Below are 23291 nucleotides of genomic sequence, written 5' to 3'. Positions count from 1 at the left end.
ACATCCCGGAAGCCGGGGAAGCCTTTCGCCGCGCACTTCCGGCCGGCGCGTCCGCTCCCGAAAGGTTCCGGACGGGAACGTGGTTTCGCCGCGCGAGATTCCGGAATGAATCCGGATCGCCCCCACGCGCGTGGGAGGGCTGGATGAAGGTACTGGCCCTCTGTGGCAGGCCCAAGCCCAGGGGGAAGCGGAGGCGGGGGTCACTGGCCCTTGACCCCTTCTCCCCACTCCCACAGCTCAGGTCAGCGCCCCGCCTGCCTTAGCGTGACCGCGGCTATGGCCACGACGCCGAGGGGAGGGGAGGGGAGGGGACGAGGGGCCAGGCTGGGGCACCGCCGTCCCGGGGGAGGGAGCAGGGACAGTGCCCCCCACACTCAGAGACAGGGGATGGGCTCCTTGCTGCCTCCCCCCCGTCGCCCGAGGAAGACAACGGGGCTGGCAGGGCAGCCGGGACGCAGGCGCGCTACAGCGGGTCCCACACCACACCCAAGGACCGGCCTCGCCGGGAATAGCAGGGGCAGCGCTGTGAGGAGAGGCTAGCTCGTGCCAGCTTTCCTTGGCCCACCGCAGAGCTGGGAGAAGCCTCGAATGAGCCGCTGGGCCCAGAGCCCCAGCCCGGCCTTACGCCGCACGGAGGATCCTGGAATCGGCTCTTGGGAAACTAGTCTTCTGTCCAGTACCTGCCACGGGGAAGGAGCTTCTTGTGTCATTGCAGCCGAACAAGTTCCACACACAAAATGATCGTGTAAAATGAACCAAAGAAAGATTTTTGGCAGCCAAGGCATAATTAAAGTCTTGGAGGAAAGGTGCAGGAACAACTATTGAACGTGGGAGTTTGGGGGGCAGCCTCCGAATCAGAACTGCCTAGACTGCCAATGCTGGAGGCTGCGAGAGGAAAAACCCTCGTCATAGCCTGTTCGCTCTCCCTTCCTGCGTCCACCGTCTGCCTTTGTGTGACACAGGATACAAGGCAAGATGGACTTCTGGTCTGACCCAGTAAATGGCAGTTCTCGTGTCCGATCCCCGACATTCATAAACCGTTTGTCTGCAAGGGGCCATACTCTTGACTTGCTTCATTCAGTCATAGTCAAATTCAAACCCAGCACCTTGGAGGGGACTTGATGAGTGATGTTTCACTCAGGCCTTTTCCATCACAACGCACACGCACCTCCCCCCCCGCAGCATGGAAACAATGCCTATAGAAAATGCATTTGTGTGGCCCAGCTTTTACAGAGCCTGGTTTTTAAAAATGGGATGCTGGCAGAAGCTGTTAGCCTTTCCCGTGAACCGTTCAAAAATGATGTGCTTTGAAAAGGGCAAAGTCTGTTAAAAATAGGCTACTCAGCAGGCTGCCTTCATCGTTCCCAAAAGGTTAAAAAGGCATTAACATTTCCCCATTAGAAACATCCCTCCTTCCGACTACTAATAAGCCCGGAAGGTTTTACTGCAGTGCTTGGCATCAATCTTTCAGCAGCAAGGGATGATACCACAAAAATTTGGCTCCTTTGCCCTTGGGTATCGAGTGCCCTGGGCCCACTGGCATAAAGTTCTTCAGAGACCCTGACCAGCAGTAGTTTGCACTTGCCTATTAGTCACTGAGGTATCAGCTCACACCTGCCCCTTGGAACAAGAAGTATTCATCAGGGTTGTGGTGTCACAGCAGTCAGACATGCAGAAGCAGAGGGCCTACTGATGTAAAGATTCAGATGGTCCCAAGCTCAGTTTCCCTCTGCCTGAAATAACAATGCACTGAACTTGTCCGATGTACTTTGCTACAAAGGCCAATGAAGATGGCATGCGACTTCAAACAGAAAGCGCCTTACAACTAGATTCCTGTTGCCGTTGTTTACGGAGCAACTTTGCTAATCTGGATGAAATTTTTAACACCCAGAACAGCCAGTCAAGATATGGCTACCTGACTAGGGAATCTGCTCAAAGTCAGTGGAGGTCTCAAAGATATTCATATTTAATTCTGAAACACAAAGCCAATGAGTTGATTAATTGAAATGATGATTTGGAAAAAAAAAAAAGAAGGTGCAGTTGAAATAAAGTGCCAAGGGAAGCAAAACAGGCAGTAAGAATTATCCAGCCTCTGCAGGGGAAGAGTCAGAAACCTTTCCTGCCCTCGTATAGTTTTGCAAATTAAAAATACTCCAATTTGTAATTTTCAACAGCAAATGAAATGCTGCAGCACATAGCTAGCAGAACATGTCAACACTGATGTGAAAAACATTATGAGCCTGCAGCCCTAGTGTGAGGGGTGGGCTCTAATCAATTGGAAGTGTTATGGATTTTGATTTTAAAAGCCATTTTATTTGTTACTAACGATATGGTAAGGAATTAATGCTCCCAAACAGCATCCTGCCAAATAGTGGAGTTGAATTCAGGGGCACCAGTAGGATGTTTTATGCCCTATCCACAATTCAATGGGAAGGAGGGGAAACATTTAAATCCTGCATCCTCAAGCTTGGTGCACCCGTTTGTGTCCTTGCATTCAGAGAACATTGCAGGAGTCCTTCCCTGCTGTATGGAGGGCACACAGAGGAGCACTGAATTCAAAACAGAAAAATCCTCTGAGATGGCATTTTACAGTAGCAAAAGCTGGAAGGACAGACCAGTCAACCTGACTGGGCATTAACTGTATAGCTGCAAACTCTTGAGCTAGCCACACCTCTAAATCATTGCAACCTTGATTAAAGCTGTAGCATACATTGGGCCTACACAGGTGGTTCTTAACAAACATCTGGTTAACTCCAAGACACAGGGAAAACCATAAACTTACTGTGATGCTTTTAAGAGCAGTAAGAGCATGTGCCCTGGCCACTCAAAAAAGAGCAAGCGATTTCTGGGCACTTTCTCTTTAATATAGAATTTTATTTCTGGTTATAGAAACAAATGCTAAGAGGAGAAGCAATGACTCCCCGACCACATACATCCATTTAAGGTCATAGATAACAGAACAGTTAAATGAAAAAAATAGTAGAAATTTAAACCTTTGTTATAGCTTTAAAATATTAACGTTCTGAGACATTAGAAATCACATTCAGATCTCAAAGTACTTTAAAAAAAAAGTATGGCTCCTTATAAAAAAATACTGTATCCCGCTGGACATGAAAATGCAGGCCCCACTCTTGAATGTCGTGTTTCCTTCCCACCGTGGTTAACAGCTGCCCTCTGCCCATCACCCAGATAAGTACTCCTTGCTTTCTCCATGTTCATTCATGTTTTGTGTACCCAGGCTGTTTCACAGATGGAAATGCTGCAATACGGCTAGGAGAAAAACTGACATCCAGTGCCCTAAGACCTAGCTTTCCCACTTGAGATACTCAACCTGCTTTTTAAAGCGCTGGTTATTAAACAAGTCACTAAAAATACTCTCAGTATCGGCTGTAAAAAGCAAAAGGTTCTGGCAGGATGTGTCTCGTCTGGGTAAGAACCGAAACCAAAATGCAAATAGACTTCATCCCACCCACCCCCACCCCATAAAGCTAAGTGCCAAACCCATGCAGAAGGGAAGGGACAAGGATCCTCTACATATCTGTGTATAAGGGATGGGTTACAGTTCATTCATCTCAACCTTCTGAGACCCTTATACAACTTGTCCTCCTCATTAAAAACCCACCAGGCTGAACACACATATAGGCGAGGTTAGAGATTTAACAGCTTTCTTGCATCGTTTCCAAATCAGAAGACGTTTTACCGTGTTATTACTGATTATTTGGCATTTTATGATGTTAATCATAAAAAAAAAACCTGGCTTATGGCACGTGATGGAAATGCTTTACCTTCCTACGACAGATCGTACTGGTCCTCTGGATACCACAGGTGGTTACACATCTCACTACTCTGGTCGACTGCACGGTAAGTGCCAGCTTTGTCACAGGGAGGAGCACTGTGCCAGGAACCCAAGGTGATTTGCTAACTCAAAAGGATTATTGCATTTTATATCACTATTTCATTTCGGTGCATTTCTAAGTATGCTTTTCTGCGTTTCTTTTCCTCTAAAAAATTCTCTTCCGACTAACAATACCCTGGTTCCCTGCAACTTCGGAAGCAATTTTGGGGGTATGGGGAGGAGGGGGGAAGGTGAGAAAAGGATGCCCAAATTTATAACTTTGTCTGTTTTTGAATTGGCCGGGGTCACTGTGCCACAAATCTATACCAATGGGGCTTTCGCAGTGATGACAAATGCCTTGTGCACAAGTTCCACTATGTCCCACATTATTGATTCGTGTCCGTTTACTATGCTACCTGATGGCCTTCAAGCTCTTCATGCTGGTGATGACACTGCCATAAGACGGATGAAACGACATGCCGATACTGCGTTAGCTAAATAAATACTGTTTGACCAGTCCATCTACTTCAACAGCCCGTCCACTTCAAAAGGGCAGCATATTAATCAATGCCACATCAGGATCTTTTGCATCTGATTTTTAGCAGTGAGGCAGACAGACAGAAGAGGATTATATTTTTTCTATTTAAATCCTATTTATTTTTTCAGGAACCCAGAGACATTTCTCTTCAAACAAAGCCTCTAGCTTTTAATTAAAGCTCTGCTTTAAACTAAGTTTTCAGTGGAGTCAAATGAAGTACAAGGAGGTGCAAAACTTGTTCTAGGAACCCGATCTCAAATTAGACCCAAAATGCTGGCTCCAAGGTGATTTGCTGTTACCTCTAGGGAAGTCAACAGAGGTTGTGAAGGAGCTGCCACATATACAGGCTGAAGTTTGGCTGTTGCTGTAGCTTGCCTCCCTTGGAATAGGACAGGAAAACCTCTGGCTTCTTCCATTGCACATACTGCCATGGTTACTCCCCTTTTGGTCATCTTCAAATCAAAAACAGCACCTAAAAATCAGCCAACAGATCCTGATAGCCAACAGAAACCAAGTCAGAGCTTTTAGTCTGGGCCCTCCAAGAAATTTAATGAAATCTTACTCTAAAGAGACATCTCTGAAGCAGCTTCTTTCCACGTCTCCAGCCCTAACTTAGGAAACACTAAAGTAGATCAAAATACGTTCTTCTGCTTTATGCATGTGACCTCAGTAGAACTGCAGTAGGGATGAAATCTGGCCCATGAGGATTAGTTTACCATTAGTGAATGGCAAAGGACGAGGAATCCTACTTACATTGTAGTCAAGAGCTCCTATGCCTCTGGCTTGTGGGGAACCAGAATATCACAAAGCGATCTCCCCAGGGCAGAAGGGAAAAAAAAGAACAGAAAGGAAGAAGCTATGCCCTCTCAGAGCACCGCAGCAACTTGTCCCAAAGCAGCACTGTAGCTTCCCAAATGCAGTTCCTTTCATGGCTGCATGCTTTGCTCAGACTCAGCTGCAGAGGCTGGAATCAGAGAGAAGATGGACAAAGACGACACCACATATCTCCCTACACACTGACAGACTAGCCTAATATCCTGAGTCACTGTCTTTGGGACTGCTTGTTCTAAACCTTCCAACAATGCATTACCAGAAGAAGATATCGGATATAAAAGGTTGTAACTGTGCTGGTCCAAAAAGTAAAAGCAGTCAGTGTGGTAGAGGCGATATCTTCTATTAAACCAACTAGATAGTTGTAAAAAATTTTCTCTTTATTTGCAAGCTTTCAGGCTCATGTGCCCATCCTCAGGCAAAGACTACTGCAAGGACTGTAACATTTCTCCCAGGTGGAAATGAAACTATATTGCACAGGAGAGCTGGAGGGTGCTGTAAATTCTCCTGGCTGGAAAAGTTTGTTTTATGCAAATTAGGGTTAGATAAAAGCTGGAACAGTCTGTTCACCTCAAAGGTGTCTGATGGCAAGCCAGATGTTGAATTATGGTTCTTTCTTGTTAGGATGTTTCCCATTTCAGAGGAGGACTGGTGATGGAAAAGTTCTCCTGGGCAAGGCAGGAGTCCGCCCTGTCCTGTTGTGTTGAGGCTGCTCTGCAACTATGCAAATTTGGCTCGAAAACCATTCCTGAGACAATATTCTCCTTTGCCTGAGGAAGGGCACATGAGCCCCAACGGTTGCAAATAAAGGCATTTTTTTTTTGCAACTATCTAGTTGGTCTAATAAAAGAGATCACCTCTACCACAGACTCCAAAAGAAGATATGCTGCAGACAAACTTGACCAGCCTGATTTCCTACTTGTGGGGAGAAGGCCTTGTGATGCAGGAGGAGAATCTCTAAAGGAACTCTGGGCCTGGGTTTCCTAAACCACAGCTAAGGGACAAGCTTTCAATCTTCCCCATTCCCATACTGTTAGGAGTGCCACTTCAGGGCCTTGCCTGCTGGCAGAACATCTCACAATGGTGTAGCTGTGCAATTTCCTAATGTGACGATTTCAACTGCAGGACTCTTACAAGAGAGTGAAATACTAGTACCAAATTGGCCCACCTGCCCTTTTAAGAGGGATGAGGTGTAGAAGGATGGACTCAAGCCACCCTCTACAGGCTGCCCACATCCTGAATTAAAGCGAAGGATGTTATTCTCCTGGAATTACTGCTGCGCACCAGAACTTACCCATCCATTGTGTAACGTACCATTTACACTCTTAAGGGAATAATTACGGACCATTTATATACATACACCCACACACAGTAATAAATATAAATATAAATTTCATGTTTACATAGATATCAGTACTCTGATATTTTAAACAAATATTTAAAAGGGTTTATTTTGTAGCCGTCATACTCCTTTGTCATGTGCCGCTGGCTTGTTTCACGGGAGCAGTCACTTAGGCTGTCATTAGTGAGCTATTGTGACAGAGGGAGATCCAGCCCCACGTTCTGAAAAGTCTCAGACAATGCAGACAAACTGAAACCTTTACATTTTTGTCTGCTTGTATCATTTTGGAAACTAATCCAATTGTTGTAAATGAATCCTGGTGCTCCTAAAGAGACCTGGTATTTCCCAAATGTCATGCTCAGCCCAAAGAAAACCATTTATAGCCACATTTCAACCCCTCTGAAAGACAGCATCTGTAATGGAAAAACCCCGTGGCTGGGGATCTTTACCACTGCTAGCAGTGCTATGAGATGTGCACATATGTATATATTACCGTGCACAGAGCACGTTGAGCAGAGAGTATGGCTATAGGCCTAACCAGTTGCACTCTAACAGAGACATATATAAAGGGGGCATTGTCCCCATGAAGTAACAGCTACTCTGGTCAATGTGAAGGCATGTGAATGGTTTAACATCCTATACATACAAGAAAGCATTGCTTCCCTATCTCAGCATATCCCACAGTCGGGGATCTAGTAGTGTAACAATTTCCTGAAGCCCAACACTTCTCAGCTGGTTCCACTGTAAACTACACCAAGCAGAAGTAGTGTATGCTATAAAACAGCAGCTTCAAGCTAATTTTTTACCCAGAAACAGAACTAACACCAGCAAATTAAGTCTTTTGTCCAACTGCAGCTGAGACACAAGAATTATGATAGGCAGTCTCACCACAACCAGGCTATTAACGGGTGGTGTTCAATGATCACATAAACAACTGTAAACCAAAGGGGAAAAAATGTGGTTAGGGGAGCCAGAATGAAAGCTGGCTGGGGACGTGGCTGCCAGCGGAGAGCTTGTTCCTGCATGTTAATTAACGTTCACAAAGGCAGAAAGCTCAATATACTGTATTATAATGCCAAATGGAAGAAGCTTGTCTTGTCCCCTTTGAAGACTGGTTCTTAATGCCCAGTCCATTAGCAGCAGGATGAAGAAACCTAAAAGGTCTCAAATTAAATAAGAGTCTAAAGTAAAGTTGCACAAGGAAGTAAAAATAGGTTTAACAAAGCAAGACAAAACTTCAGAATTTCTAAAGGCTGCCAATGTCTCCACAACTGCTTTCACCCCATTGTGGTCCTTGTAAGCATTCTGCCAGTGTTTAGTGGTACCATTCAGTTTGCTGAAACTTAGCTCTATGCAGTGTAGTTTCTCTCTGCTTATCAGTAACAGGGATTCCCAGTCTAGGATGTAACCATTCAAACAGCGCTGGGTTTGAAGGAGGAGCTCCTGATCACAAAGGAAATATGCAAAAGTAAAGCTATTTCTAGTTTAAATTCTTTTTACTGCATCTGCCGTGCAGGCTCCATACAGTTCACAATGGGAGAGCTCCCTCGTATTCAAACATTCAGATGCATGCCACAGCATATTACAGGCATCATTGGGGCTGCATTGCAAAAGGGCTGCATTAGGGGAAAAAAAATTCTTATTGCCTCCAAAGAAAGGCTGCAACTCCAGCATGACTACACCCAGGACTCCAGGGACAACTTGGCATGTCACACCATGGGCAAGTAAAGGTCAACAGCCCTGACTTGAGTTAGATTCAAGTCCTAACATAATATTTTTAAACTTAAAAAAATATACATATATATGGGTAGAATAAAACAAAGGAAAAAAGGGTTGCAACCGCTTCAGTGCATTTGTGCTTATTAAAGCAATAAGCTGATGCACTGAGAACACAGACGATTAAGTAACATGCAAAATCAAATTAAAGCTACTACTCCTATGCAGTTTATTAGCAAAGGTTAATAACTCAGCCATTTACATGCTCTAATGATGACCCATATTATCCAGCAATCACCTGGATCAACTACTAGGACTTTTCCAATTAAAAAATGAGAGCCATTTGCAGCATGGGTTGCAGGAGCACAAGAAAAGATCTGGCCTCATTTAATTATTTCTCTGCTCCCATAATATTCAACACAGCTCTGAGTGCATGTCTCTCAGGACAACACTTCACAGAATAAGCTGCAGCCAGTGGCAGAATCTCTTAAGTGACAAACATAAAATTGAAACATGGCAGAACTATAATATCAGCTGGTTACCACTGCCCCAGCTCAAGACCTTTTTGGAGCTCTGAGAATCCCAACTGTGTTTTCATCATTTAGTTATCTCCCAGCCTCGACTTGGGCAGATCTCTGCTTTCACCAGGGAACAAACACACCACCACTACCTGCAGCACTACCAGTCCCTACTGGCCCAAGAAATAAAAAAAAAAAAAAGGACTGAGGGCCATGAACTTTATCCTCATGTGTGGCAGTGTACTGTTGCACCAGCAAATCAGGCCAAATCTGCACTTGCAATAAAAGAGACTTTGCATTACAGCAAATTCTAGCCAAAACTTTTGCTTTAGGAAAAAATGAGACAGATATGATTTTCAAATAAATCCATCAACATGACATCAAGAACAATCAGTGTCTGCAATCCAAGCACTGCACTGAGGCTTGAATAAGTCACTCTAACTGCCTCTAATCCAAGTCAATTTGACCCATCTCTTCATTCAGGCTGAAAAAAATTCAAAGAGGAAACAGTTGATTTTTAAAGTTCTTTCTGTGTTAAATTGTTTCAAATTGCTTGAAGCAAGTAAGATGTTTATATTTTTAAGCTGCCTGGTATAACCTTTGTTACACAGATACCACAGTAGATGCCAAAATTTAATTGAGTTTTTGCAAGATATAATAAAAGGATGTTAATGCAATCACTAGATGAAAAAAGAGACAATGGAGTTTCTGGAAATTAGGTTCTCAAAGTTGTATATAAATGTTAAAACTAATGTCCTCAATGCATCCTCATCACACAGCTGTAATGCCCCCAAGAGAAAGAAAGCCTGGTGACGTAATACTGGCTTTCTGCACAAGTATGTGGTAGAGCTTACCTAGCTAAGGTGACAAAATGAGAAGAGGGGCTGAAATGTAGGCAGACCTCTCTCCGAAGTTTCAACAGAAGAGCTCATTTAAATTAGGTTTCAACCTTACAAAAACCTGACAGCTTCCATTTTCAAAGAGAGGACTCTAAAACGTAGATACAGTCTTTTGTATGATTCTGCAGGACTCAGAGAACACAGTTTTAGTTTCAAGTCAATCACTAAAGTACATTGAATATTTTGCAAAGGATAATTCAAGTACAGGATGGTATGTTCAAAATACCAGAATGAAGGAGCACCTTCACAGACACAATGGAGGAGCAGGAAATTGCCACTTCTTATTCCAAGGACTTTGCAGCCTTCCTAGAAAAATCACTGTAATCTCACTGACTTGAAAAGCAGCAGAGATGTGGTATAGGACCATGCCTGGATCTGACATGGACGATAGCAATAAAGAGCCAAAGCATAGGGAGCTGTTTAAAAAGGGAGAACCCGCTCTGTTGGGTACCACGTTGACTGGAGAGCTCAGGGAAAAAGGTCATCAAAATGAAGTCACTTCCAACTAAAACATGGGGTTCAACAAACCCCTGTGAACTCATGATAGATGGAATCTGTAACTATCGCTCAACACTTCCAGCCCCAATTCTGCACACCTAAAAGGAAGCAGCAACACAACCCATTTTCATTATATTGATTATATACAATCAGCAGAGTAAGACAATTATTAACAATGGGAGAGCAAGAGACAGAATTGCTATGATTAAGGAACAAGGTTAATTAGCAAGACATTTCATTTAGAAAGTAAAGCTATGAAGATAGGCATGGAACAGTGCATAGTTTTATTGTTGGCGGATTGGCAGGGAAAGGGAGTACTGTAGTCATTATTTCCATCACCTCCCTGTTTTGGTTTTCCTATGCTTTATTTAATTTTAACATGCTGACAAAACTGTTAAAGGGGATGAAAATTCACGTCTGATTTTGAGATGCTGCCTTGGCAGGGATGGACTAAGATAATGTACTAGGCCGATTCCTTCTCTCATTTCTACGTTTCCTTTTAAAGCCAAAACTCTGCAGAAAAATTACCATTAATAACAGAAGTGGGCAGCATTGTGAGATAGGCAACGTGATAAAGAATTAGCTTGGACGCCTGAAACGAGAGGTAAACAAACACCCTGTCATCAGCTCCTCCAAAAAAAGGAAGGGGGGACAATTTTTCCACAGCTCTCGATGGGCTGCTGGATATGAACTGTTATTTTAACTTGTGCAGGCCCCACTGCAGCCAAGCCACAACTAAAGGCCTGGCAAAGGAAGGACTCGTCTGCAAATGGCACGAATCCTTCCTGCAGCAGAAGGGGAGCATGCCAGAGTGGTGAGGAACAAAGTGGAGCACACTGACTGCATAAACCAAGAGGTCCCAGGCATCTAAGAGCAGAACAAATGAGAATATTTAACTGCTTGTTTACTAGCAGGTTGGCCACCAGGTGTGTCCTGAGCCACAAACAGACTGGGAAAGTGTTACGCTGCCCTAAAGGCTGAAGGGACAAATCTATACCCTGAACTTGCAGATGATGGTTGATAGTGTTTACGGTGACTCATGGAAATACTCTGTGCCAGCTCCTCTGTTGGTGTAAACACGCATGACTCCACAAACTGCAACAGTGCTGTGCTAATTTATGGCAGCTCAGGGCTCCATCCTGTCTGTTTACAGATCACTTCAAAGGAAAATAAGCAACCAAGGACCATCACCTTCTCAGACCCTGAATGCACCATGGTTCACCTGACCCATTACAAATCCTATCAGGTCTTAATTAGAAGAAGACTCCTAACCGCAGAGGTGCGCTGAAGGTCCAAGCCCCAGCAACAGTGGAGTTACTCACAGGTTGTAACGTCACAACTACACTGCACAGCACTGATCACCATGCCCTGTTTCTGAGCCCATGACAATGCAGTCGTCTCTCAGATTTCTGCCTTTGAGCAAACAGTAACATTAGATTCTTGTTGTTACAAACCCAGCCAGCATCCTAAAAAGCAAAATGGAAGTTGCAGACTTGCTTGCTGTGATACTTTTGCAAATTGTAAGAGTCTCTCCCTCCCCACCTTGTAAAAACAATTCAGCGGACTAACATCCAGAGTGACCACTCACTGCCACAGACATGCACCCAAGTTAGGACGGCCAAAGTGAAGATGCCCAACTGTCCTGAATACTTTCTCTAAACAGCGCAGGCTCAGGAAATGTATCCTCTTTTCAGGAAGGTCCTTTTGTGAGAGAACAACAAACTTGCTCCTCCTTCTTCCAGGCAGTGAATCTCGGACAGAGAACAAGGCTTGGCAAATAGAAAGGAAGCCTAGAAGAGAACAAGTGCTGCCTGTTGGCTGTTCATATTGCTCCTGCATTGGCCTCCTACTCAGGATTTTAGCAGACACTTAACAGTTCAGCTTTGCTCCCTAATACCTGTGACCACAAGTACTATGGATATGAGTGGCATTGTCTTCAGTATCTTAAGGAAATCTCTTCCCATGGAAAAGTTCCCCTCTGAGCTTGCAGCTCTCTGCTCCATAACAGCACTGCCAGTTTGGATTTTACAGCAAGGTGATAATGTTGCACCACATCAATGCTAGCAGAACTAGACCCCTCAAAAGAAGACATGCCCCCCTGCTGCTTGCCCTCCTTCACCACTACCATAGCTATCAGCAGAATTGTTAAGTTAAAGAGTCTTTGGTGGTTAGCCAGAAAACATGCTAGCAAAGGGGGCTGGAATCAAACGCACGCAAACATTGATTCTATTTCCCCTCCCAAACACAACATGTCATGCACCGCATCCTTCCTCCACAAATGCTTTGAGTGCCTCAGAAACCAGTGGAGATGGTGGGACTGCACTCATTTTTAAAGGTACACTCAGAAAAGAGTCTGATAGATCCAACTCTTAATTAAGACATTCTTAAAAGAAAAAAAAGTCTCCCTTACTCCTGGCCAGCCCTAGCGAAGATGGTGGGACAGCTGGTCCTTTGCCTCTTACTGCATCTCTGGGGTCTGGGCCAAAAGAAATCTCCAACATAGCTAATTTTCCCTCCCACCACACAGAAGTCGGGCTTCCAATCTCTTGGTTGCCATTAGTTTATGTGATTCATATTCAATACTGTCTAGAAGCCCTATTGCCCCTCACCCCTAGAATTTAACCTCACTGTGTCAGCAGCAGATTATGGGACTCCGAGTGTAACCCTTTTCCAGCTATATCAATGTCAACTCCGAGCTTCAACACAACCCCAGGCTGGTGGCCTCTGGGCACTTGGTTTTCAGGACAGAGGATCATACTGCCAAGAGATGAGAGAGAGGTAACTTCAGTGCAGAAGGCCAATATAGTTCTCCCTTAGATTAACAGGGAAGGTGGTGAATCTCATTATGAACAAACCACATTGCTCCCAAATGGAACAATAGGAACTAGAAAAATCAAACATACACAGAACCATTCAGAGGTACCCTTCCTCATGTGGTCTGCAGTCACTGTGACATTTTGTCCAGGAGTCCAGAGAAGATGACGAATAACTGTGAGAAACCCCTTGTTTTTTCTTTCTATACAGGAATCAAATGAATACAGCTCCTCCAACTTCTTTCTTTCCCTCAAAGGGAATGAAGAAAATCTGCATTTTGAAGATCCAGCTGGTTGAGCCCTGGAGCTCCCATCCCAAATCCTCACATAAATAAACATTCATATTAATGATGTTTCAACTTAAAAATCATTCTGGGGTTTTTTTTTTTTGGTTTTTTTTCAGTTTGGTACCACTTTAATGCTGTTATGAGAAGCTGCACCCATTTTTCAGCACTGATCACCCTGGGGGGCTACTGGAAATGGTCCTCGGTTTCAAAGCTCTGAGAAGCAGAGTATTAAGGCATCAGAAATGAGAAGCCTTCTTCCCCAGGGAGCAGATATGTCTATGATGCATTCCTTCAGACGCTGAACTGCAACTCCCATTCCCCTGGAGCAAAAAAAGGGGCAAGATACTTTAAAAATATCCCAGCAGTCATACAATCAGTTGTCTTTTTTTTTTTTTTTTTTAATCTAAAAAGAGGAAAAAAATCCCATAATTAAAGGCAGAACCAAGTTCCAGGTACAGGTAGTTGGGAAGGGTTTTCTCGTTCTTTTTTGGCACCTCGAGGGTCTAAAAGATGGCTGACCTGCAGTTTAAAACCTAATCTTAAAACGAGCTCTTTATTCAGGCTATTGCGGTTGCAGATTGTTTTCTTCTTCGAAAGCTGCTTTCGAGGCTTATGCCACCCACCCTCATGACATTCCAGCTCTGCCCACCGGTTCCTCATTCGTTGGTTGCCTGTCCTTGTGGGGCTGTAGACGTGATGACGCCAGGTTGAGTGGAGACTACTCCGCTGGCCTCTTCTATCCGGGGTCTTTTGACATCAGGCTCTCCCGATGATGCTCCTAAGTCTTCAGTCCCTGCCTCGCACACCCGGCTGACTACTACAGGAGTGGATGAGCTGGCCTGGGCTGCAAGGAGCTGCAGCGGGCTTGCGAGAGCTGGGGAAAGGGAGAGAACAGGATTAATTTGGCAAAGGCACTAAAATATTTGCTGCTCTACAATAAACCTGAAGCCTGCTGGAGAGGGAGGTGATCTGGCAGATGTGTAAATTCACCAGCAATTTACAAAAAAGTTTCTAAGTTTAAGTTGTGCCCAACTTCAGCAAACACTGACATTCTGCCCTTCTCCAGTATCTCCACTGTAGGATCTTCTGCTTTAAAGCCATTAATACACACATCTGAACCCATGTGCTAAGGAAGGGTCTCCAGCCAGGAAACTTGCACTCCTGTGTTACAGCCACTAGACCGTGACGGTGAAGTATTCTGGATCCGTGGCAAAGCCATAGTCCAAGGTTCTGACAGGCTGCCATGCTACAGTGCCTTCACCCTGACCTACAGAGATCACTTCACTGGGTGAAATGGCAGTTTGGGCTCCAAAGCTAAGCCCCTACCAAGACTGCCAATGAGAAAGCCAGCTGTATTGGCAGCTTGTATGGTGTGGAAAACTTGTGCAAGGAGAAACATTACACCAAAAACTCTGATGGGGCAAGTGTCATCTGCCTTGTACAAGCAACTAACTGAGGCAGGGAGGTTAAGTAATTTGCCCTCAGCCATGACAGGGTTCCCAGAGCTGAGAGCCTAGGATTTCCTGGCTTACATGCTGTACTGACAACCGTCTCCCAGTAACAAACAAAAGAGAAGTAGAGTAACGTACTTTCATTTAAAAGAACTTATTCTTGTACATTCTGCATACAATCTCTCTAGGGTATAAGGCACAGCAAGAATATGCTTATAGGTTAGCTTCAGAAAGTAAAACCAATTTAAAAATCCAGGTACATGGAGTTCTTGGACTTTATCATGATAGAGAAAGTAGCCAAAGGGGACTCGGAGAGAATGGAATTCACACTAAGAGGAGGTATAAGCAAGAGCTGATGTCAGAGGTATGTCCACTATTAAGGCACACAAATCAGAGCTTCAGGATGGGAAGAGGAACAAAGTTCTTCAAATCCCCACAACTGAAAAGGAGGCCATCTGTCCACAAGGACAAGTAGATGGGGAAGTCACTGATCATGAATCAGAAGAACCATCTTGGTTCCATAAAAGGGGCTAGAAATCAGAACAAAACAGTAAAAACCCAGGGAACACAAGAGGAAGAAAAAAACCCAGATTTTTCAACTTGGGTACTGTAACCAGCTTCAGGTAGCCTTCTCTGTGCTCCCCCGCCTCAGCACAGACAGTTTATCACCACTTAACTGAAGGCTGGGAGCCATCAGAAGGATTCCAACACTCACATCTGATTACAAAAAGCAAGACACATTTTAGTGATGTTAGAGTGCCCAAATATAAATGAAGAAAAATTAGCAATCACAAGGTCCTACTTTAACATCTGCATAATGCTATGGCAAAGCAGCATCTATTTCATCTTTTTTTTTAAGGAAACTTCCATGCAACTAAGACATTACAATGCTGACTGCCCATGGGCAGCATAGAAGAGAAGCTGCAATTTTATAATCTCTTAGGAAGAGGAAGCATCTCACAAAGAACAAGGGTTCTGCCATTAGCAGTCCTCACCCTTTATAGGAGGATGCCTACCATTCTGAGGAACAACACGGAGAATCTCCCAAGGGGAAAATAAGCTTGGGACTTTTAAAACTAAACTGGACAAACTGCTAGACAAGTTCCCAAGGGGAACAATCCTGCAATGACAGAAATGATGAAATATGCTTTCTTCTTCCCAGGGTCCATGAATCTTTCATCTTAGGATGGGAAGAGGGGAGGAACCATTATCTTAGATTCTTTGTCCAAGACTCAGTGGGGGAGACTGGATGCAAAGCAGACAGTAAAAGAAAGAAGGATATTCTGAGAATAGGATTCAGGATTTAATGGTGTACTAAGAGTATCAGGGAAGATTTAGTATGTGATACCGAGGGCAAGGGCTGGCTGGTAGAGAAAACAGGCAGAAGAAATTAGGCTCAAGACAGTTATCTGCCAAAGATGAAAACCCTCCAGGGAAGGGAAAGAGGGCATACAGGAACAGATGCATACTTGGGCCATGCATGGACTTTTCAGGGGTAATGTTGCTGCACACGGCAGAGCTGCTTCATGGTGGGGGCGCGGAAATCAGAGCACTGAGAAACGCATGATAAAAGAAGGAACAAACAACCAAGGGAGAAGATGATCAGTGGTGCTTTTGGTGCAGAAGTCTGTGGAATTTACATCTTGGTGTAAGAATTTCAGTCAGCTGGGGTAACCCCTGCAAAGCTAAGCACTTTAACTGCAGAAGTAGTGCACATTAAACTACATCTGATAAGGAGGCACAGAGTGTGCTTATGCAAGCCATACCGTAAGCGCTGCCAGTGATGCTGTTGGTGGCAACAGCATGCTTCCCATTTTGTGTCACTGCCCGCACAGGTAATTGGTGCTGTCCAAGAGTTACTGGAGTTGCCTGCTGAAGGATGGTGACTGTTTGTCCTGGGACACCCTGAGCCATTTGACTGGCAACAGTCTGAATGACTCGACTGGCAGTGGGTATCGTGGCAAATGCAATCGTCGGCTTCTCATCCAGGCCTGCTCGGACATTGAAAGAGAAAAGATTATTACTCACTTCCTGGCAGGGTTGTGAGCAGACTTCATTTTTGTAACTGTCAGCAGCAGTACCTACCCTGGGGTCAGAAAAGCAGAGATACCCAACTACATACAGCCAGAATTCCCCAAATCTATACTTAGAGGGAATGGAAAGTATCACTTCTCAAGCAGAGGTCTCAAACAGTAGCACATACAGTAGCAAGGCTGTACAGAGCTGGGCCACCTGAAGCCATGCTCTGGCTGCCGGCCAGGCTCTGCACAACAGAATCACAGCGGCTGCAGCCCTGGGCAGCCCCCAGGTAAGGCTGCAGTGGCCAGTCCAGTGCTGGTCCCAGCCTCCCCTATCCCACTCAGGATAACTTGCTGTGCATCAAAGTGCATGTGGCACAGGCATTCCCAGGAACAAGTAGCTGTGGTGCAAGCTGCAGCACCACTACTTGTCCCCAGGGAACCAAATGTCCACATTCGTCTGGATGTGCCCACTGGCTCCAAGGGGTAGATGACATAGGTGGCACTTGGGGTTTGATCCTGTGAGATTAGAGCCCAAAACTCTTTAAGCAGGGTCAGGCCCTAGAAGGTGTGTTGTCTGAGAGTCAATTCACACAGTAGGATCAGGTCTCTGAAGGCAGTGGTTCTCTCATCCCATGCACTAGGGAAAGAACACTGCAACTGGGGACGTAAGGAAAGTGACAGGTACTTACTCTGGGGAACAAATTATTATTCTGAAGCCTTTCAAACTCTGCAGCCATCTTTAATGATGATTCCGCAAGTTTTCTAATTGCACATATCACATGCCCCTGCTTCCCCATAAAACCGTTTCCCCAGTGCTAAGGATAGACTTTCCCTTTGAAGACCTGTAAGGGGCAAAAAGCTATTTTCCCCCTGATTCTTTTAGTTACAGGTACCCAACAGCTTTTGCATGGATTACAACCAATGTAACCTAAACGAGGAGTGTTCCCTGCCTCCACACAAATCCCCTGAGACATAGCAATACACACCATCATACCAAAGAACTACAGAACATGGCAAGCTGGCACAGATTTGCTTCCCCTAGATCACACAAAGGGCAAGCAGGAGAGTCTGGCATGGAGCAAAATAGGAAATCCAACACCAAAGGAAATGCTTAGGGTTTAGTATTACTGTAGGGAAGAGAGTCTTTGTTTCATCCCACCTGCGACTTGAGAGGGTAGAATTCACTCCTGCTGCTCCTATGCCAGGAGTGAATCACCCGTATAGAATATACCTGTACTGCACACACCTGTACAGCAACAGCATGTAGTTATCATTGAGGGCTGCAGAACAGCATGTGTTGCCTGAGGCACAGCCGAAGGAAAATGATCCCTCTACGATACTAAATTATTAACCAAATCCTTCCCTGTCATTGCAGCGACAGGGAACAGGCAGTGCCCTTATCGGCCAGACCTTCAGCTACGGAAAGTATTCCGGGTATTGTGCACGGAGGTCTGCAATGCTGACTTCTAGGATGTCTTAGGGAAATAATGATCTGTGAACACAGGGGGCTGAATTCAATGGCCCAGGACACCTTTCCTATATTCCAAGCTTAACTCACAGTGCTCATTGAGACCAGAGCCACCCGTTTAGAAAGACAAAGTGATCCTTAATATATTCACTTTGTCTTAGAGGAATTGTCTGACAATTCCTCTAAACAGAGACACTGCGTGCACATCAACAAGACTCATTCCCACAAGCTTGCACCCTTCCTTCTTTGCAATATATTTCAGACACCCACAGAGTCCCAAGTATTTAAACAGCTTCTCTGTGCTGCCTTTCAGACCAAGGTCCTAGTTTGGGGTGCCGGGGTTCTGGCTAGCAGAACACCCCCCTTCCATTTTGTCCAATGTACTCAATGGGGCTTCAGCCCACAAAGGCAACGCAGGGGGACACCAGGACCCCAATAAATATTTCGCTGCTGTATATATAAAGTTGTCTCCTGGAAAACTCCAGGCAGACTCTTACTCTGTGAAGGCCCCGCAGATCTTGGATCCCCTGCAGATCTAGTATGGGAGCTCTGACCCCGTTTAAGTGGTATCTAGTGACTGATATTTTAAAGATAAAACACCCAATAAATGCAGCAGCTGTGAACCCCACTCCCTCCCACGTTTCATGCAGGGTGCTGGAAACTTCCTTTGCACAGAGCAGAGAGGAGAAATCAGGTACCTCGATGATCACCAGCTAAGTCCAACACTGCACCGGCTGCTTCGTGAGTGCCGCCTGCCGTGCCCTGGTTTGTCAGTATGTATCCGTTAGCGGAGTTGGCAGAGGAGGCCACCACCCTGACCATCGTAACAGTGGGCGCTTGCTGAACTACATGAATTGCATGACCAGAGGGCTGCTGCGAAGTCACTATTGAGGCTGGCATGTAGGCTACCGGCTTTGCCACTAGAGTGGATGGCCGGGGAGGAACAGCCATGATCACTGGCTGAGCACTGACAGGTGAGCCTGAAATGGAAGAGAGATGCCTGTTAGAGTCAGATGGAAGGCAGCCTGAGGCACTGCTGATACATAACGCTCAGCACCTAAGCATAAGGGAGAAGAATCATGGTTTAAAGGCCATGCTGGCCCCCTTCACCCTTACATTTCCTAGTTCCTAGGCAGTGAGGCTGAGGGCCACCGTATGCAATGTTTATGCTCAGAATGCAAAGCTGTGAGAAGCCAGCACACTCGCAGGGAGTGCTGAGCTCTAAGATCACCACCCTGCAAAACTCTCCCCCACCAGGGCAGAAAAAAAACACCGAGCTCCATCTCCAACAAACGCTTTTATTAAGGAGCTAGTCAGAGAGGACTACAGGTACACACAGAAGCCTCAAGAGGGCAACTGGCCTAAATGGCCAAAGAGGAGAGGGAACAGTAAAGACTGCAGTATTGTTTACATTTGCCCAGAATAGCAGTAAGCTAGACTGAATACTGGTAGCAGTCTGCCACAGCAGCACAGAGCTCCTTTTCCCTATTTTGGCACAGGCCCTGGAAGCTGAGGCTAGTAAGAGGCAGGCTCTAAAGCTATCTAATCTTCCTCAGTCTCCAGACCTAAGGGGCAAGGGATGAATTTGCAATCAGATGCTTCCCTGACAGGTTGCCATTCCTCTGGCCACCAACATACTTGCAAAGCATTCAATACCATGGCCACCTGCCAAGATGAATGCACTTTCCTGCAATACAGAGGCTACTTACCAGGCGCGCTTTGTGAATACCGATACTCTGGAACAGAGGCTAACTTTGACCCAAAGTCATGGTCATGTGCAATGGGTGAGCCCTCCCGGGACAGGCACTCTGGAGTCTGTAGGCCACTAGAGTGAGGGGACAGCAGGCCAGGATGAGTTGGGGAGGCAGGGGCACTCCTAGAATGCAGGACACAGTATGAATAGTCAGGCATCATCTGCACTTACCAGGAACCCATTCACAGAGAGCCAAAGGCATCTCCAACAGCTGGAGCTTCTGCTCTGACAGCACCATGAAACCATTCTTCCCCTGTGTGTACACCCGCCCCCACTCCCTTCACAAGCCCACAGGCCTGACACATGCATGCCAGCACTTTTCTGCAGCCATGACCTGTAGCAGGATGAAATCTGACCTTGAAAGGCACAAGTCAACCTTTTTAAATATGTTATTCTAACAAAGACCCTTTGATTGGCAGAGCCTGACATTTAAAAACACACTCAAGAATTTTCCTGATCCTCTGGTGATGTGTAAAAAGGGCTGAATGGGGCAGAAGCCCAGGCCCCCCAGCCCTCTCTGCCATTTCTCTTCTGCTTTTACAGGGGAAGCTGACTACACAGACACACCACCACAATGTACTCTGAAAAAAATATTAAAAATGTTTGCTAACTGTTCAGTTACGGGAACCTCAGGTTTTATTCGCACCTAGAACAGATACAAAGAGCTCAGGAAAAGGTCATCTTCAAGTTGACAGTACCAGGAATTAGGAAATTCTCAGGAGTACAAGTGCCACTTAAGTGAATTGCTGTTCAAAAACTCAAGGTAACAGCTACAAGCACTTCATTTCCCTTCTGACCAAGAAAGTAGCCAGCCTTGAATGAGAACACTGTTCTGCATGGAGGCATTCAAAAGTTTAGACACACAAGAAAAACTGCGTCTTCAAGAAATCACCTCTATAAACAATGCTCCCAAACCCAGACAGGCACAAGTATACTGAAGTCATTCCTAGACTCTCGAGCCAGTGCAGCAATTTAGCAGACCAACACAGATATTTGAAGACAGATGAGTTTATGGATTTCCAAATCCTAGGTCCTGCACAGTCATTTCTAGAATCTAAAACTGAACTGGGCGTGATGTTTAGTTGTCAGGTCTCATGGGATAAACTGATCAGGTATCACTGGGCTGTGAAGAAGCCTGGCTTGATTTATATTCATTTTAATAGAAAAAGCTTCTGTCAAACAAGCATACTATCTGTGGGCTTCCCATTTCCTTTGACAATCAATAAATACATTCTTCTCTCTCACACTTCACGATGTGGAAGCCACTGGAGATATTGTTTTTCCCTGGTCTCCCATTTTGAGATAACTTTTGGACATATAACAGCTAAGAAGGATATACTGCATTAGGTACATTAGTTAGTGTTTAGCTTCTCTTCTACACATGCCCCACTGGCTGGAGCAATTTCATTTCCTCTCATCTCATGTCTGAATCCCCACTGCTCATAATCATGACAAATAAAGTAATGTCCCCTCAAGAGTCTGGTTCATACAATCAGACAGCAATTTCTCATATGACCTCTCACATATGTGAACCCAACTTTTCCAAAACCAAGTTACTGTAGTATACCACTTCTTCCTTTGATACCGGTTCTGCAACTCTTTGCGATTACAGCAAAGACAGATGTATTAACGGTGATCTTATACCCACTAAAAAATAAACTCCAAGCATTCTCCAGGCATATGTAGCCGTGTTACCATTCTAAATCCAATAGAGGAGGACAAATTTATTGCCACCACATTGGACAACAATTCTTCAAAGGGTTTGGCACAAGAAACAGAAGAGGGGGCAGAACTCACCTGGAGGAGAGGGGTCCAAAAGGTGTCCGAAAGCAGGACACGCCCCTTTGCCTTCGTTTCCGGAATGCCTGTTCCACCAGCTTGGCTTCAGAGGCTGGGTCGATTCGCCAAAAAGAGCCTTTTCCAGGCTCCTCCTGGGAGCGTGGGACTTTAATAAAGTAACGGTTCAAAGAGAGGTTGTGCCGAATGGAATTCTGCAGGGAGGAGAGGAAGAAGCCCGTTACTACACAGCATGGAAGTAGCATATGAAGGTCAAATGGGCTTCACAGCCAGGCCAGAAGAGCAATATTCACCCCCTTCAGAATCGATCGTAACCAAAAGCAAGCTGTGCATTCAGCGACCTTCACCAGGGGCAAGGAAGTAACTGGTAAAAATCTGAAGAAGGTTACAAATAAGAAGTTTCCATTAACCATGAAGGAAGATGGAGCTGTCTGGGGCCGCTTAGACACCTATTCCTTAGCAATACCTCCTAATGATAGTGAGCTCAGCAACTCTTCTGCAGTAAGATACGAAAGTAGATCTTTTCTGAAAGCCTGGACAGTGGAACTATGCTAGAACATACTAGTGTACCACAGAGGTGGCCTTTTACATTTTAGGCAAGTGAAAAATGTTGCGTGGCTAAGATATTTACTTACCAAACTGCTCATTTGTGTGTTTGAGCAAAGACCACTAGAGGCCGCCACACTCCATAATAAAAAGAGCTAATTAACACACCTTTAGACCTGTGGCTCTTCAGTCTTTTTATTCTTGAGGTCTCCCTCGGAAAACACCAGCTCCTGGAGATCGCTCGATTTTTGAGCGCAAACAGAGTTCTTCCGGGGCCAAGAACTCAGAAAGACCAAACAGGTCAGAAGGATTCTAACACTAGATTTCTATTTGAAATCTCTGGGTTTAATCTTGTGAATCAATTTGGCACCAGTGTTAATGTTGTGTGGCACCCCTGAAAGGACCTCAAGGCATTCTGGTTGAGAATCACTGTGATAGACTGTCAGCAACCCTATTACCAAACCTATGCAGCTTGGCAGCCACTTGGAATAACATGAACAGTTCCATGTTGGACTATGTTCCACACTGCCTGCCACAGGGCAGAAGAAAGCTACCGAGCCTACGTCTGTGCAAACTCGTTTCTCAACCTTCTCCTACCATGGTGTTTTGTTTTGTTTTTTGCAGCTGTCAAGGAACAAACGTGTTTTAAAAGTGAGGCTGCTGCTAGGGAAAGGAAGACAGCACTTCACCTACCACTGCAAGATGGCTGCAGCAGCTGCTGGTTAACAATGCACAGCAACGCTGTAGTCCAAGTTAAATTCCATATCCAACTGGAACTGCAGGGAAACTAGGGTAGACAGAGTGCATCTGATTATACTGCTAAGTGCAAAAGGCCACGCTACTCCAGAGAGCGGGTAACAATGGAATCAGCATCTGCATGCAGTTTTTTGGTGCATGGTGCACGTGTGTGTGGGGGGGGGGGGGAAGAAAGGGGGGGGGGGGCAACGTCTTGAAAAAAAAATGCCCAAAGGGTCAATA

At 45.2% G+C, this 23291-nt stretch overlaps 2 protein-coding genes across 2 annotated transcripts in view; both read right to left on the bottom strand.

The window, feature by feature from the left end:
- AP5Z1 (adaptor related protein complex 5 zeta 1 subunit) overlaps positions 1-4313 on the bottom strand; it is a 20057-nt gene extending 15744 nt beyond the window's left edge. The window contains exons 1-2 of the mRNA XM_019512618.1: positions 4252-4313; positions 37-160 (exon numbers count right to left, since the gene is read on the bottom strand). Coding sequence (XP_019368163.1) covers positions 37-160; positions 4252-4313 — 186 coding nt within the window. The remainder of the gene's footprint in view (positions 1-36; positions 161-4251) is intronic.
- A 4154-nt stretch (positions 4314-8467) lies between these two features.
- FOXK1 (forkhead box K1) overlaps positions 8468-23291 on the bottom strand; it is a gene marked incomplete at its 5' end in the record, with an annotated part of 28694 nt that continues 13870 nt past the window's right edge. Inside the window, 5 exons of the mRNA XM_019512617.1 lie at positions 8468-14151; positions 16495-16719; positions 18916-19197; positions 19927-20093; positions 21768-21961. Of these exons, the coding sequence (XP_019368162.1) occupies positions 13934-14151; positions 16495-16719; positions 18916-19197; positions 19927-20093; positions 21768-21961 (1086 nt within the window). The remainder of the gene's footprint in view (positions 14152-16494; positions 16720-18915; positions 19198-19926; positions 20094-21767; positions 21962-23291) is intronic.

This window comes from Gavialis gangeticus, unplaced genomic scaffold (genome assembly GCF_001723915.1).
Source record: "Gavialis gangeticus isolate Ggan-Ray unplaced genomic scaffold, GavGan_comp1, whole genome shotgun sequence".
In the NCBI taxonomy this organism is placed as follows: Eukaryota; Metazoa; Chordata; order Crocodylia; family Gavialidae; genus Gavialis; species Gavialis gangeticus.
The sequence above is the reverse complement of the archived record's forward strand: the minus strand, read 5'-3'. Positions and strand labels throughout refer to the sequence as shown.